The 17,266-nt window shown below is 36.3% G+C and overlaps 1 protein-coding gene across 21 annotated transcripts in view; it reads right to left on the bottom strand.

The window, feature by feature from the left end:
• Nucleotides 1-17,266, bottom strand: part of MLIP (muscular LMNA interacting protein) — a 232,839-nt gene that overhangs the window by 105,344 nt on the left and 110,229 nt on the right. For 10 of the 21 annotated variants that reach the window (XM_081295746.1, XM_081295744.1, XM_081295758.1 and 7 more), the window contains 2 exons: nucleotides 15,960-16,352; nucleotides 3,891-5,456 (listed from right to left, as the gene is read on the bottom strand). In XM_081295746.1, coding sequence (XP_081151872.1) covers nucleotides 3,891-5,456; nucleotides 15,960-16,217 — 1,824 coding nt within the window. In that variant the 5' untranslated portion in view covers nucleotides 16,218-16,352. The remainder of the gene's footprint in view (nucleotides 1-3,890; nucleotides 5,457-15,959; nucleotides 16,353-17,266) is intronic. The other 11 variants (XM_081295747.1, XM_081295749.1, XM_081295753.1 and 8 more) reach the window with 2 other exon arrangements.

Raw genomic sequence — 17,266 nt, 5'->3', positions numbered from 1 at the left:
AAGATGATTGACTTTTTATTTGGAGAGTTATTATTGATTGTTTCTCTTCCACCATGGAATATAATAAGCTGGCATTGTTGCATGTTTTGTTTGTTATAACTTGGAAAGATATATATTAATTACTCATTACATATTTATTGAATGAATGATTTGTTTGAACCCAAACTAATTATTTTAGGTCATGAAGACACATCTCATATTGCTCATTTCCCAAATGCTTTGCAGTTCTGAAGAAATGGAGACAGTCACATACTGACTGCTGCCACTAATTCATCTGTGTAACATAATTGAAAATTGTTTGATAAATGAATGATAGTTTAATAAACAGAATACCAGCTATGGAGACTAATGAAATATCCAAAGCTCCCAGCAGTTTCCCTATACAAGTTATATGTCCAAATAATTTTGAGGCCAGGCCCATTACTGGAGGACCTCACAACTGGAAGAGATATTCAGACCTTTTACAAACCCCTTCTAGTGTGATTCTGATGTAATGGTCACTCCAGTTTATACTAAATACCATGATGACTTACTACAAGAAAAGTTTAAATTATTGTATAAATGAAGGCAAAATATATTTGGAACCGAAACACAACCCCTATGGGTGAATTTTATGATATCCAGTCTTTATCAAGAGGAAAAAATATGTCTTAGACAATATAAATATTGATCAAATAGTAGCTTGAGCAACATTCAGATAAATCTCTATTCTGCCTAGGGCCATGACTCAAAACAAAATAATATTTTAAAATCATATTTGATGTAATCCAAGTAATCCAGTAATCCAAGCAACTCAGGAGACCAATGAGGATCACAAGTTCCAGGACAGCTTCAGCAACTTAGCAAGACCCTATCTCAGAATAAAAAATAAAAACCAAAAACACTTGGAATGTAACTTAGTGGTAAAACAACCTTGGGTTCAAGCTGCAGTACAAACAACAACAACAACAACAAAAACTACATCTGAAATTAACATAACAATTATATCATACTCATGCAAACAGATTCAAACTATAAGACCTATCAATGAAAAAGAAACATCAAACATGCTCTTTTTCTGAATTTAGCTCAGCCTACTCTGGCTGTTCCATTTTATTTTAATATCAAAGGACAGTAGGGCCCAGACTTTGAACTAATATCCTTCAAGCATTTCTGTTTCAATTTGACGGCCATCTGTGTTCTAGGACCCATATCCTTTAGGAATCTGGGCACAAGTGAAGCTGATCTAAATCTGAAGCTCTTTGACTTCAAAAAAGACCCCTGTGCTTGGATTAGCACCACCCTGGAAGGAGCAAGTCAAGAAACAACTTACGAAACCATAGAAATTCTTTGATTTCACAAAGCTTTTGTCTCTTTCTTCCTATCATTCTATAAAATAATCATGCCAATTTAAACAAAAGTCAAATGTCAAAAGAAACTAGGATAGGATTTATCTCTACCAGCATCAATTTTAATGATTTTTTATACTTAAGGTATAATTCTTGAAAATAATGGTTTGTAACAAAAAAAAATGTTGACTGATTTTAATCTAGAGAGATAATATAGCAAGAAGCAAGTAGGAAATAAAGATGAAAGGGAACAGTCTGCCTCAAAGAGCAACTATTTTTTGCAATTATAAATTTAACCCATGATAAGAAACTTTTTTATTCAAAAAAATAGAATAATGTTTTTACTGGTGGTAGTTATAGTACTCACTTACATTTTCATGTTCATCAACTTTAATGTATATTTCTATAACCTTAAATTTTCTTAACTTGGAAATAAAGAAAATAAAACAGAAAGAAAAACCTAGTGATTGAAATTCTTCCATGGTGGGAGCAGGAAGGGAGTGGGGTGGGGGGGAATAGGTCTTCAACATACAGGCCTTTAATTTATCAAAAGCCTTTATGGACTCCCTCTTCTGTGTCCAAAACAGGGCAAAACAGGAACAAAGCACAGTGAACCACAAATAGGAACACTTTGAAGAGGCTTATGGAGTAAAAATCACTTCTCACAAAGGTAATGAATAATTTATGTGGCAGCAAGTCTTAAAAAATGATTTTCAATAAATTCAGAAAATAATGAATAGATGGACAGGATTTTTAATATACTGCAACGAATTTCATAATCACACATAGGTATTGAAAAGTCATTAAGAAAGTTCATTTCACCTCAAATAAATAGGAATTTTAAATTTAGAATCATAGAAAAAGTTAATTTTATCCAATTCATTTGCTGTGAAAGTTTAAAATATAAGGACTTAGTCATTAAAATACATTTTAATATGATACAAATTAAGAATTCTGGTCATTATTCCATAATAATGACTTTTTTCTTCATGAGAATTATAAAGTAGGATAACTTGGTAATTAATATGAGTTACTTTTTGTAGCAATAAATCATAGTAGAAAAAGAACAAGGCTTCAAGAATTAGCAGACTTTAATTAATATAAATGTTAGCTCTGTACCAGATATTTGACATAGACAAGTTATTCACTGAATTTCATTTCTTGGTGTATACAAATAAGGATAAAAATATTACCAATCTCCTGTGGTTATAAAAATAGGCAAAAAGCTATGCATTTTAATCAATTATAATTATTTTATGTAACTATTAGATAGTTCTAGACTCACAGAAAGCATTTGATAACTGTAGCTGTAATTATTATTACCATTATTCAAATCTATTACTATTCAAATCTTGTGTCTCCACATATAGTCTTCTGGGATTATCTTCTGTATATTTGGTCAGGTTGTTTTCCATTTCTAAAATGCCAACTCCTTTCCTCTTCATTAAGCTAAATCCTAAACATTTCCAACAAGACTGACATCTATAATAACTTCCCTCACTAGCCATATCCTGTAATAATATTCCTGTTTTATTTAACTCAGTCAACAATTACTTTATTTATAATTTAAATTACAAAATGTTAATTTGATTGCATACAACTTGCCATCTGTATCCATGGGTTTTGCAACAGATTAAATACATTTGGAAACAATTGTGTCTGTACTGAACATGTACAGACTTTTTAATTCCATTTAAAATACAGTGTGATTGTCATTTACATAGTCTTACATAGGTACTATAAGTAATCTAGTGATGATTTACAGTTTATAGGAAGATGTCTTAAGTTATAGGCAAATCCCATGTCATTTATTTATTTATTTGTTTGTTTGTTTATTTATTTATTTATTGGTACTGGGGATTGAACTCAGGGGTACTAGACAACTGAGTCACATCTCCAGCACTATTTTTTGTATTTTATTTAGAGACAGCATCTCACTGAGTTGCGTAGGGCCACACTAACTTGATGAGGATGGCTTGAACTAGCAATCCTCCTATCTCAGCTCCCAAGCCTCTAGAATTACAGGTATGCACCACCACACTCAGCCATGTCATTTAATTTGAGACTTGAGCATCTGCAGATTTGAGTTATCTCTAGTTGGTCCTGGAACCAAATCAAGCAGGAATAACTGTACTTGCTTTCTAGTTTTATTGTAGAATTAGTAACTCTACATTGTACATGTGTATTTTTTCTGCTGAATGAAATTTAATTTTTCAAATTAAAGTATTATCTTATTCCCCTTTAAAAATCATGTGTTCCAAAGAAAGCTAGTCCGGAGGTAGACATATAGTAGGTGTTTAATGCATAATTCACATTATACATAAATAAAAAATGCCCTTGGAGTCATACATAAAATGTTACCTTAAGAGAAGGTCAAATCAAAGGGATTTGCAGAAATAAGTAATTTTAGACAGACCATAATTCATCTCTACATTCAAATTTACCAAATTCTAGGATCTCCCCCCATACTTTCTCATAGGAGCAGAATAAATGTCATAACTATTGATCTTCCCCCTGAAAATCCATATTTTGAAATTAGCATGCACCATGCAAAAAAAATACCTTGGGTTTCTTGTTTTCGGGGCCTGTTGACAGGGACAATGCACAAGGTGAAATCAGCTCCTTGGTTCTTGTTAGAGAGATGGGAAGTGATGGGGTTGAAACGGGTGCTGTGTGGTTGGATTTTGTGCTTTCAGATTTCATCATTCTTGAAGGCAATGAACCACTGCCACAATTTGGGTGCAGTGTTGAGGGACTAAGCTGTAATGCAGGGGTGGGCAGAGCAGCAGGTGGGACTGAGGAGGACCCCAAGCTGGGAAGAGAGGCACAGCCAGCACTGGAGAGAGCAGGTGAAGAAAGAGCTGAAGGATTCAGCCCCTGGCCTGATGGTTTATATGATGCTCTTTTGGATCTGTCTATCAGGTTTGAAAGGGCTGGGGATGGATGGAAACATTTCTCTGGAGAGGACGGCATGGTGCTGTGATTAATAGGTGGAGATACAGAAGATAATGCAGATGAGGCTAATGTGGAAGGATGTGTGTATGTATTCCTGGGATTCTCTGAACCTCTGAGATCCCCATCCTGTTTGTTCTTTGAAGAAGAAAGTGAAGAGCTTGGTGGGAAGGGAGGAAGATCTGCAAAACTAGAGGCATTGGTTTGCATTGTACCGCTCTTCAAAGAAGTAGGAGATGGTGTTTTCTCTACATTCCTAGAAACAAGGCTGCTATTGACAGGCGTAGTAGGAGAGAGGGAGGACACCTGAGAGGTGGGAGTAGACTTGGTGAAGAAAGGGAGGTGGAAGGATTGCTGGGCCAGCTCAGAAACCTGGTGTTCTGCTTGTGCTGGAGACTGGGCTCTCAGGGAGCAACTTGAGAGAGATTTTTTAGGTGTGAGTGTGGTTTGCTTTACTTTTTGGTCAAGGGCGAGAGTGGAGGAGGCCAGGGAGTTGACGGAGAAGGTGGGGCAGGATGCAGGGGACACAGGTCTTTGGTGAGAAGGGTTTGACTTGAGGATAGCAGTGAGAAGGGAAAGCCGAGAGGGCACCTGGGATTTCACCCCTGACTTTGAAAGATTTCCACTAGATGACATTTGGCTACAAACAGTAGAAGAGGAGCCATGGAAAGAGGAGGTAAGTGGTTTCGGACTTGGAGAGAGTGAATGCATGACAATTCGGACTGGTATGTATGAGGCTGAATTCGACTTCAGGGAAGCACTGGAGGAAGGTGAAGGAGAAGTGGTTTTCAGGCTTTCTCTGGGACTAAGGACATTCGAGGTTAAAGGCGTCGTCTTCTTCAGAACTTCAGATGCCAGTCCAGGGTTTTGATCTGCTGCACTTGGACTGGAGAGATTAGAACCTGGCAGTTGAGTGGAATGGGGAAATGGTAATGTCCACGAGGCGCCCTTCGATGCAGAAAAGGGTGAAGAGTGAGGAGTCGTTTGAAAATACGTAGCTGTTTCTTCTACCAGGGCCCCACTGACATCCAGTCTCCTACTGTGGAACTCCTCTAGGACAGAGGCTCCATCCAGGTTAGCTGGGACAGGTGGTGTTTTCTGATTAGTTGGAGAAACAAAGGATAAAGCAGGTGGTTTACAGGCAAGCTGCTCAGAGGTAGTGGGAGAAGAAATTAACTAGAGGAGAGAAACAGACAGATTGAAATAGGACATTATTTGTGAAACTATCACAATATTCTTGTTACTGTGTCACTAAGCAAACAATCCTTCCACTAGTTTACACAAAAGGGGGTGCCTTACATCTCCATGAAAATGAAGGAATTTCTGTTTTTCTCATGAGGTCCTGCTACAAAATAAGATATAATAAACTATGAAGATTTGTATCCAATACATGATTTATTCCCTGGTTTGAAAACCAGTGTAAAATTTTCTGTGTTTCCATTTGGAAAATAATTCATTGACCATATCTAAAATATTTATCTTAATCTGGAATTGTGTAATTTGGGAAGAAATAAATCACCATCTGTATAAATTTCAAACTTCACTTTGGAAAATGAAATAAAAATTTTTTCCATTGGAAGTATATAAACCGTAATGTGAGGATAATGACTACAATCCTAATAATAATAATAATAATAATAATAATAATAATAATAATAATCACACTTCAAGTATTTAAAATTCTAGACATTTGGACTACTTAACTCCTACATGTCATGAACCTGAAAACGTGCCCAGAATTCAAATGACAAAGCACCCAGAGCAATAAATTAAAAGAGTCAATGCAATGTCCAGAATAGAAAGAGAGCTCTAGATGATTCTGCCTAATTACTTGCCAGAATGAACACTTACGAGGAACATTTAATGAACATTTAACAAATGATTTGGACTATGCTGGAAGGAATAGTCTCTCTTTGATATCAAAAGAAGCCAGAGTACTTATAAATATAATTCAACTGAAACAAGCAAGCAACCAATTCCATACCAAATAAAGATGCAATAAAAAACAATTCATGCTTTTCTAACAGAAGCTACAGAAAGCCTGTGAAATAACCAGTTGTATGTATTCTTGTGCTATTTTAAAAGTCATCCAGTACTTGAAGACAAGTAGGAATCATAAATGACTCCAAAATCTTGTAAACCGAGACTTCTCTTCAAAATAAATTTAATTCTGTCAGCCTATAAGATAAAAAAATAAATATACATGTCTAATAAAGAATTTGGAGAATATCAGCTATTCAAATATTCAGGTAGACGTATTGCATTAAGTACATAGGAAGAAAATATATATGAATATATCAATTAAACAACAAAGTTTTGGTTTATTAATAGAGTAAAATATATTTCTTGATTTTGCTTTAGAGCATTTTAAGAAAGTGTCCATCAGCACTCAGACAAAGATACTTATGACATATAGTTTTGAACTCTAAAACTACTGAAAACTGAAAAATTCGAATAAATTCATCACAAACTTTTATTTTCTGAGGAAATATAATAAAAATATTTCTTTCTTTTGTGTGTGAATCAATATGCATATTTGCAACACAGCATTTTTACAAATAAATAATATTTTATTAAATTGACATAATCCAGAATGTTGGAAAATCAGTGTAATTGATAATCAAGCAGAATTCCATCAAATTGAGAAAGAAAGCTGAACAATTAATATGCATAAGTTTTACTTAGAAACAACTCTGTTTAGCCAGTGTTTATGTGACTGATTCACGAGATTAGGGAATATATTTATATCCAAATGTCAGCATAATTCTTGTGTCACCACAAGAAGTTACATAATTACTTGTATTTGAATTTGTATTTAATGTTTAAGAAGTTATCTTCTTGGAATTAACAGTATATCCAGGGCCTGTATGTTTGTTTGTTTGTCTGTTTTAATGGTGAATGAGAGGTCTTCTTCAATTGTTTCCATGATTGATCTCTCCTCACAGAAGGAATGGAGCCATTCTGAGGCTCTGAGGGTGTTTGCACATTGAGACATGCTTAGAATAACACAGTTTGGTAACAGATTTTGTAAATTAATATTGACCACCACAAAAATCCTATCACCTTTCAGTCTGTTGTTTCCTAAGAACTTCAATGTATATGGAAAAACTCATTAATTCATCCTGATTATTTGCCAGAATGTCACTGTGTAGGATCATAGGTTCATAATTTTGAGGGGCTCATTCAGAGAAAAAAGCTGTTACCTCCAACTTCCTAAGATTACAAATTTTAATTACCAATCATTCCATTATATTCAATGATATTACACTTAACATAAGTTACTCATAATGTTACCATACTTTTAGATAATTAATTGACGAATAACTTCTGAAAGACTCTGAAAAGCCTAAGGATATTTATTATGCTTATGTTAATCTACATGCAATTTCATTATATTTTATTCCATATATTCTTAATTAGTTGTAATATATTCATTTCCAACCTACAAATACACCATGATGTTATTCTATTTATACAAATAAAAAAGCATGACACCATTGTTTTATAAAATTTCTAGGGGTGAAGTTTCATTTTATAATGGAAAAGACTCATTTTCCCTGAGTTCCTCTCACAAATAAGTTTTTCTTTTAAAGAAAGTGTCCACACATGGATGAATAATATCATATAGAAGGAAGGAAAGGGCATATGTCAAATTCTCAGTCAGTGATTCAGAATCATCCTTCACTTTACTTCTTCCCCGATATACCCTACCAGTGGATGATAAACTTCTTAATTTACATCCAAAAATTATTTCCATCCCTTTCTTTTATTCACCAGGTTTGTTAATGATGCTGTAATTCCTTCCTCAAGACTATTCTCTGTCTTCTTTACCATTTGCTTCTTACCCCAACTTAATGTTGAGTCCTTTGCTTAAACACCTCTATAGAGCTACCTGTGACTGTCTACAGCATTCTTCTACTTCCTGAGCCCATTTACCTCACATGTACCCCAAAGTCATTCTCAAGACTCTCTTCTAGAAGGACTGTCTTGAACTCTGTACAATCACTATAATCTCAGTGACAAGATGCCTGCAATGTGCTACTCTCATTGGGTAGATGAACTCGATCATAATTTAACCCTTGCATCCTGATCATAGAAACCCTTAGGGGCTGGGGATGTGGCTCAAGCAGTAGCGCGCTCGCCTGGCATGCGAGCGGCCCGGGTTCAATCCTCAGAACCACATACCAACAAAGATGTTGTGTCCGCTGATAACTAAAAAAATAATAATAAATATTAAAATTCTCTCTATCTCCCTCTCTCACTCTCTCTTTAAAAAAAAAAAAAGAAAGAAACCCTTAGTTATTTGAGTAACCAATTAATTGCAAAGCTGCCTTGTAATGTGACTAAATACAAAATTAGCTGCTTCTGTATCTATTCTTTTTTTAATGTATCTGTGAGATTCCAAAATACCTGAATACAAGCTGAGTGATCTGCGAGCTGATGCTGTGAATAGGGTCCCAGTGTTTTGATAGCTCTTAATGTTTGCCTGTATAGTTGTACTCTTCCTTCTGCATCTGTACAAAGAAATCCTAGATTCCCCATTTTTCGTAACCACTATGTTAAAGTAGTTTGGCCTCCTTACCTATTGATCTGTCCTATACTCTCTGAAATACACAAAACTCTACACGGTGTTTTTCAGCTTTTCTTAACTAAGCAAATTAAATAACCTTTTCTGTCATTCCTACCTGTAGCTGTTTCTCATTAAACTCAGTACCAGACTGAGCTTTTGATATCTAATCAATGTTCACCTATGCTCAAGACTTTGTCAATGATTTTACACCAGGAACTAAATAGTTTTCCTTTATAACAGAGTTGGGTTTTTTTGCTATTCAATCCCATCTCCCTAACTTCCTACTGTTTTTCATTTTAGGTTTCAGCAATACTTTGTTCAGACTCAACCTTTTGGCCAGCATTGCCAACCTTCTAGCCATCTGGACCTCTTGCCCATCCACTTGGCAAATCCTCACTCTTAAATCAATCCCACTAACTGTCATTATGTTCCTGGACATGACCTACTTAAAGCTGCTATGTGAAAAAAAAAAAATTGGTAGCACTCTGTTAACCGACTGGATCACTGCATTTGCCTTACAAATATTGTTCTCTAGAAGGACACAGCTCAAAATGGGTGGGGCTTTCCTGCTCCTGTGCAGAGAGACATCTTTTTCCACTCACATGTAGGGTAGGTGAGGCACCTCTGAGAGGTTTCTTCACCAATTTGAAGTCTATAGTTTCATCTGTGTCCCTTGTCTCTCATCTTTTTTGTTGGATTTTTTGCCATTTCTCCTGTTTGGAACTTGGCTTCCCCTCCTATCCGTCTCTTCCAAAGTGTTTATTCTCCACCAACCTTTAATCCGCCTACTCCCCCTTTAACTCAACAGACAGATTTCTTCTCTCCTAGGAAAACTGAGATTAACAAGAAACCAAACTTTTCTAGATTCACTTTCATTCTCCTTTCTTTATTCTAAGGAGAAGTAGTGACCTTTCACTTTTTAAAAGGTGTATTCTTCCTGGGTACTCTGAAACATGGCAGCTCTGGCCTTCTTAGGGATTTCATTTCTTCAGTTATTCCCCATGTCCGATGCACTCATCTTTGTGTATATCCACTAGCTCACTCCTCCTAACATACGTCTAAAGAAGAAATATTCTCTCTTTGAAAATATAATAAATATCATTGTGGTAGACAGTAAAAATGCCTGCAATATTCTATTTTTTATGTAATAAAAGCAAAGTTCTTTTCTCACCCCTTAATATGGGCCAGGGGAAGACTAACAAATGCAATACAAGAAACAGTACCTTGAAAAGTACTTGTACATTGGGTTAACTGACTTGCTGGTACAGAATGTCATCATGATGTAAAAGCCTTGGCTACTCTACTAGGCAATGTAAGACCACTCAGCAGACAAATAAACAATCACCAAACAGTTCACCAGCCATCAACCAACCCAGAAGCCTGTTGCAGACACATTGGTGAACCCATAGCAAAGATCAGTCGAGCCTGATGCACACCTGTTAAATCACCTGATAGAACACAAGCCAAAATTTTTGACCTGCAGATTTCTGAGCTAAATAAATGGTCTTATTTTAAAAATGTTAAATTTTCACCTAGTTTGTTAACCAGCAAAAGTTAAACTGATCGAAATGAGTGCACACACATACACGAAAATTTGTGTTCCCATAGTTACAGGCTCTTCTTGGTCATATCTATACAATATAATCACTGTATTGATTTCTTTAATTCTTGTGATCAACATACCCTAAAATGACCCGTCTAAGAGTTTCAGCCTTGTGTAATTTGAGTGTGAGAGGAAACTGTGGCTTGATTCTTAACTAATAGAATCTGACACTGGTGACAAGATTTTTCAGAGGTAATTAAGGACCCTAAACAGATGACTCTAAGTTAATTAAAAGGGAGATTATCCTGTGTGGGTGTGCTCTAATCAAGTGAGCTCTTCAAAAGAAGATTAAAGGGTAGAGACAATACAACAGATTCCTTTCCTCTGTTGCTCAAGTTAGAAAGCAAGCTGCCTGAATTCTACAGCCTCGTGGAAATGAATTCTGCACACCCCATAAAAGAGCTTAGAAGTGGGTCCTTCCTTGATTGAGACTCCAGAGCAAATGCAACCTGACACCTTGGTTTCACTTGAGCAAAGGACCTAGCTCACTTCTTGATCTAAAGAAACTAGAGGAAATAGATAATATTTTTAATATTTTCTCAAGGCACTAAATTTATGGGGAATCTGTTATGTATTAGAAAGCAAATGAACTTCCCACTGACTTCTTAATCCCCTCACATCCTCTACCAAAGAAACCATTATCACCAAGGTCTATAATAACTTTTTTAAAGAACAATCAACAGGCAATTGGATTCCTTATCTTTTCTGATTTCTCTATGGGTTCTGATTCTTTCCATTTTTCTCTCCTTTTCAAAACTGTCTTATCCGGGGCCTCTGTTGCATCACTCTTTCCTGGTTTATTGGCTATCTTTTGGTGACTGCTTTTCCTCTTCTTTCTCTTATTCCACCCTCTTTGGATGTGTTGGTATTTCCTTGCCAATTCCCATTGTCTGGAATGCCAAGAAATTTTATATTCATGCATCAAGTCTCAGCTCATACAACACTGCAATTGACCCTTTTATTTGGCTCTGGGCTCTTGTGAGTGAAGCTGGGCAAGTAGTGAGAACACTGCCTCTGACATCTGATTCTTTCTTTCTCCAGCCAGAGAAAAAAACTCAAGTTCTGATATCAGCAAGTCAGGAGAGCCTCTTCTTAAAACCTGCACCACCTTTCTGCTGAAATTCTCAAAGCAACTTGATTTTTTCATAAGTACTTCCTTTGCACTTGGCTAATGGTAAGAATTAGCCCACCCAGAGGGAACAACAAGACATTATTCATATTCACAAGTCTGCTCTGTCAGCATCAGAGCAGAGCCTGGGGCCTCCCACCAAGTTAGAAAAATTCTCCTAAGTGTGTCCAGTCTCATTCACATGGAAGGAGACAAAAAACGACAAAAGGAAGGTATCATATACTCATCCTAAGCAAGAAGGGAAGTGGAGAGGTGGCAGAGAGAAGATCACTACAGAAAGGTTCTTGGAATGAATAAAATCCCTTGATCATACTTTTTTCTCTCAATTAAAAAAAAATGAGTTCTCCAAATTTTTATGCCCTCCAACTGCTCAGAGCAATTATATGATCAGGAGAGTCTAACTAGAATCTGTTTACTACTCTCATCTATTTGTGTAAGGTCAAACTTCTTTTGTTGTTATTGTTTGTCTTGCTGTCAGGCTCTGGTGGCTCTGCTTGGCATGCCGTCAGAATCTTCCAGCTGATGACCATGTGCACATCGCTTCCTGGCATTTTAGTATAAACATGCCATGTTTCATGAAGCACTTATGGCATTCCAAGCCACTTGTTTCTGCAGTTAGCAGAATACCACAGGGAGGCTGAATACCACAACTCCTTTCAAGGTCTTCAATCTCTGAATTCCTGAGGCTAAAAGCTGTGGATGATTTGTTTTAGTGAACAAAATAAGCAACATCACTAACTATGAGAGAAGAGTCCTAGGTTCCCTTCCCTGCCCTGTTATAGTTTTTTTTTCTCAGCTGTGATGCCACTAAGAAAGTTCATATCTTAATGTCTGTGTCTTATATCACAGGATCATGTGAAAAGAAGGATCACTTATTCAAACATTCATGAGATATTTTCTAAGCACCCACAGTGTTTCAGGCATTATGTTAAATGACGGGGACCAGAAATGAGAAAAGGACTTTTTGTTCTTGAGGGGTTTACAAATTGAGGTGAGAGAGAGATGCATAAAGGCTACTGTAATATAATGTGCTGGTATGAATCTGGTATTTTATTATAAATCGAGGCCTGGGGAATACAAGGAACATTTCTATGTCTAATGCCTTATGCAAATACTTTTGTTGTAATTCATTTTCAGTTGATCTATGAAGTCAAAGTATAATCACATGTCACTTAATGACAGGGATTTATTCTAAGAAGTGAATCATTCAATGATTTAGTCATCGTACAAAGATTATGGAGAGTACTTACACAAACTAAGACAGCTACAATGACAATAGGCTAATCTTAATGGAACCACCATCATATGTGCCATCTATCACAGTTATGTAACATGAAACAGTATTTAATAAATATATATGCTGATATCCAGATTTCCCAGAATTTTTATATAAAAAAAAACCTCTTTATTGAACCCCAGCCAGTTCTTCTAATCTTATTTTCCACATCCTCTCCCCAGTTCTGATATCCAAGCTATAGCTAACAAATGGAGACTACCCTCCCCTCTCTACCTGTTTCTTACTATGTGCCCCCAAATGCTGCCATTTCAAACTTCTTAAATCAGAGTATCTTTGATGGAGATTGTACCAGGAGTCAGGCACTATTCTAGGCTCTTTGCCTATATTATCTCAATCTCAAAGGAAGTTGATATCAATACTTCATTTCATAAAAGGGGAATCTAAGACCCACAAGTTCAAGTAACTTGCTCAAAACAGCATAGCCAGTAAGTGTCCTGAATCACTTTTGTTTTTCCTGTATCACATCCTCTTCGACCATGAACCTCCTTGTCCTCACCTTCCATTCACGTCTCAACATGTTTTCTATCCTTATCATCCCAATCATACTGTTCCCACTAAGGTCATCAAATGACATTCTACTTTCCAGAATTAATGTGTTTGAGGGGACTATTTGAGTTTTTTATTATTATTATTATTTTTACTATAGACTCAACTCTTTGTTGAAAAACCCTTTAATTTTTTTTTTTCTACAGAGTCTCACTGTATTGCCCAGGCTGTCTTAGAAGTCCTTAGCTCAAGTGAGCATTTTAAGTAGCTGAGACTAGAGGCACACACCACCACAACTGATTCCTTTACCTTTTATTTTCATACATTACACAAGTCCTTTTGACTTCCTGGCTTGCGTCTGCCATCATCTTTTCTACATTCTTTTCCTGAGGTCGCTATCTCCATTCCTATTCCTTTTACTTCAACACCTAATGTCTCCATTGCCCACCTCTCCCCTGTGCTCCAGATTCACACTTTCAACTATTTTCTATATATCATCCTACAATGCCACCAAAGCCGCACAAGCTCAGCATCAGACGTCTGATCTCCTCCTACCCCCTTTCAAGGTCCTTTACTCTTTCCTCTATGAATAATGCCATCATTCATTCACAGTCCGGGATTATAAGCTTCATTCACGATTGATTTTTTTTTTTTCTCATTTACTGTCAGCGAACAAGTCCAACTATTTCTACCCTCATATGGTTTTCTTCTTGTACCTACTGTCACCGTTTTAATGTTAAGCTTTATCACAGTTTCTTTCAGACAAATCGCTCTGTTGTCATTTCTCTTTTAACTCTAATACTATCTGCAGATAAGACAATCCTTAGGCTTTTCTATGAACATTTAAGTCTCTTATTTCTGAATTTAAGAGGATTTCGATTTAACTGCTTATTGTGTATAGCATTTTCACATTTGACTATCACTTTCAAATTATTTAGTTATTTTTTTTTTAAAACATAAGGTACTTTTGCTTAAATATGCCACACCAGAGCATGTATTTGGGATGCATAAATCCACAACATTTGTATTACTATGTTCAAGACATATTATGCATTATAGGGAAGAAAATGCTTAGTAAAAATGAATTTAACATGGAATAGGAGAAATAACATATGTACTGAAATAGTTATAATACATGCTGGAATATGATGAATATAAAACTAGTACATAAAAAAATCCATCAAAATTACATTGAGGGAGTGGTTTCTTCAACTGAAAGAACCTAAGCAGCTTTGTTAATGAGTTTATATCTGAGCAAGGACATCAGAAAATGAGCAGAATGTGAATGGCTAAATATTCTTCACACACATTATTGAAGCCCATTTACGTGCAAAGCACTACACTCAGTACTATGGATACAGAAATGAGTAAGAGACATTCCTTGACATCCAGTTGTTTCCAGTTTAGTAAAGAATAAAAATAAAATCAATTCTTACAACAAAATCAAAAGGAATTATGGTGGAGATTTTTTTTTAGAAAAAGCTACAAAATAATAAAGAAAATCATAAAGATGAAGGAGAAATAGCAACAGCACCCCACATGGACTGTGTCTAAGAGAAGGTCCAATTTGAGCTGAGCACAGGCTCAAGCAACCAAGGACAAAATGGAGGTGATCCCAGGAGGAAACAACATTCCACAATGTAGCACATAAAGACGGATTTATCAATAAGGGGGGAAAAATTGTTCAAACTACTTTGAGAGGCTTTCAAAGTACTTGTCTAGTAGCTCCTCAAGAGGGCATATCAGTACCAGCTCATGCTCCCTTGTCAAGGAATCAGAGCTCTGCTTCTACTACCTACTCTCCAAAGTCAGCCTCTGCATTCCTACATTCTAACCAAACCTTGCCAAAAGTCACCTTCAGTTTTTATTATACCAAATCACTTGTGGATGGTTAAATCTCCCTTTTTTTTTTTTCCTTTAAAATTCTCTATTGCTGTCACAGACGTGGTTGTCTACCTGAAAGAAGTTTCCAATCTTGCTGTAAGTTTTGGAGTGGAATACTACTACCACCATCACCACTACCACCACCCCGCACCCCCCCCACACACACACACACATACTCCAGTGAGCACAGTGCTATTCTGGAGGCTTCCAGGACCACAAAAGACATTTTCTTTAAGACACCTGGGGGAAACTATTGTCCTCAGGTACACCTATTTCCTGGATTAGGCTTTCACTATTCTTTTATTAGTTTAAAAGCAATGTCCACCTCTAATAGCCACTGAATGCTGCCTCACTAGATCTTTCTAATGTCCAAAATGTGCTTCTTAAAGCAACCAACTCACCAAGTGTTCTCTCCTGACACCCCCCAACACAACCTTTGCCAGGAATTGTTCAAAGAGGTTATATTCTCCCAAATCTGCCTTGTGTTACAAATTCTTTCAGCCAATTCATGGTATAATTTGTATGTCATTTTTATCTCATCATTTTATCAATGTTTATACTGTGATGATTTATGATCTTAAGATTTGGGGGTTTTAATATATACCTCTTTAAAAGTTTTATATACCTTAAACTGAAGACCTTTGCAGACAGCCCAGGACAAAAGGCATATAAACAATTTCTTTTCCATAGGGCAAGAAGACAAAACCTACCTGTCCATGCTTTTGCTGAGAAGCCATCCCATGAGAAATTTCAGAATATGATGAGGACTTGAGATCCGTGCCCCTTATTTTGGGACGCACCACATCAGAGACCAGACTGGAGGAGATTGCCAGAGACTTGGGCCGGGCAGCCATGTTGCCCGTGCCCCCTGGGGGACCTTGCTCGCCTTTTCTGCTTGTAACTTCATCTTCCCCTTCAGAGTCCACAATAAAAACATATTCTGCTTTGAAGAGGTCACTTTGCTGCATGCCTTGAGGTTGGTTTGTTTCAAGTACCCTTCCTTGTATACTCTTTCCACTGGCCTCTGATGGATGAGTCAGTGTCCCTTGGTTTCTCTCTTCTTGGCTCCCAGGATTAAAGGTCAGGTAGTCATTGGAATTAGACTGCAACACAAAGAGATAAAAACATTAACATTGGCTTGAAAAATGTCTCTTCTTTGTTAACATACACTGAAAGGTTTTACCTGCTTATTAAAAGTTTTTTTTTAAATATATTTAAAAATCAAGTTGACTTAATAGAGATTGGATTGAAGTTAATGGTTTACTTTTACTAGCCCACCCGGCTCAAGCCCAAACTGATTAGGGCTCAGAAACAACAACAACAAATAAACCTAACTGCCTCCTAGAAAAATCATAGTATAATTTTTTAAAATTTTTATTTATTTGCTTATTTATTTATTTTTTTGGTACTGGAGATTGAACCTAGGGATGCTTTCCCACTGAGTCACATCCCCGACCCCTTTTTTTATATTTTATTTAGAGACAGGGTCTCACTGAGTTGCTAAGTGCCTCGTTAAGTTACTGAGACTGGCTTTGAACTTGCGATCCTCCTGGATCAATCTCCCATGTCATCATAGTATGACTTTTGATTTAGAGAAAGAGAGCAAGCAATGTTGTGTGTAAAGATATTCACAAAACAAATGGAGATTAATCAAAGGTTTAGTTTACTGGTCATATAACCTGTATATCTTTCTTTCATAATCCCAGAGAGGAGGGGAGAAAATAACATTGAAAGAGTTTACAATAATATAAATCTCTCTGAAAGTCTGAAAAGAAAAGTAAAATTGGAACAAAATGCAGAGATAGTTACATAAAACAATCTAAGCTAATTAGGAAGAGCTCATGAATAGAACACAAAAAGATACAGGGACATTTTTAGAACAAAGTCTATGTAATTTAGATTTGCAATTCTCAATCTCTTCCTATTGGATTTTCTTTGAATACACAGAAGTGTTCCAAAGCCAGAATTAACATGGCTTTATCAAGATATCATACTTCAGCCATACATATCAATACTG

Source organism: Spermophilus citellus (assembly GCF_964194105.1).
Source record: "Spermophilus citellus genome assembly, chromosome: 5".
NCBI lineage: Eukaryota > Metazoa > Chordata > Mammalia > Rodentia > Sciuridae > Spermophilus > Spermophilus citellus.
The sequence above is the reverse complement of the archived record's forward strand: the minus strand, read 5'-3'. Positions and strand labels throughout refer to the sequence as shown.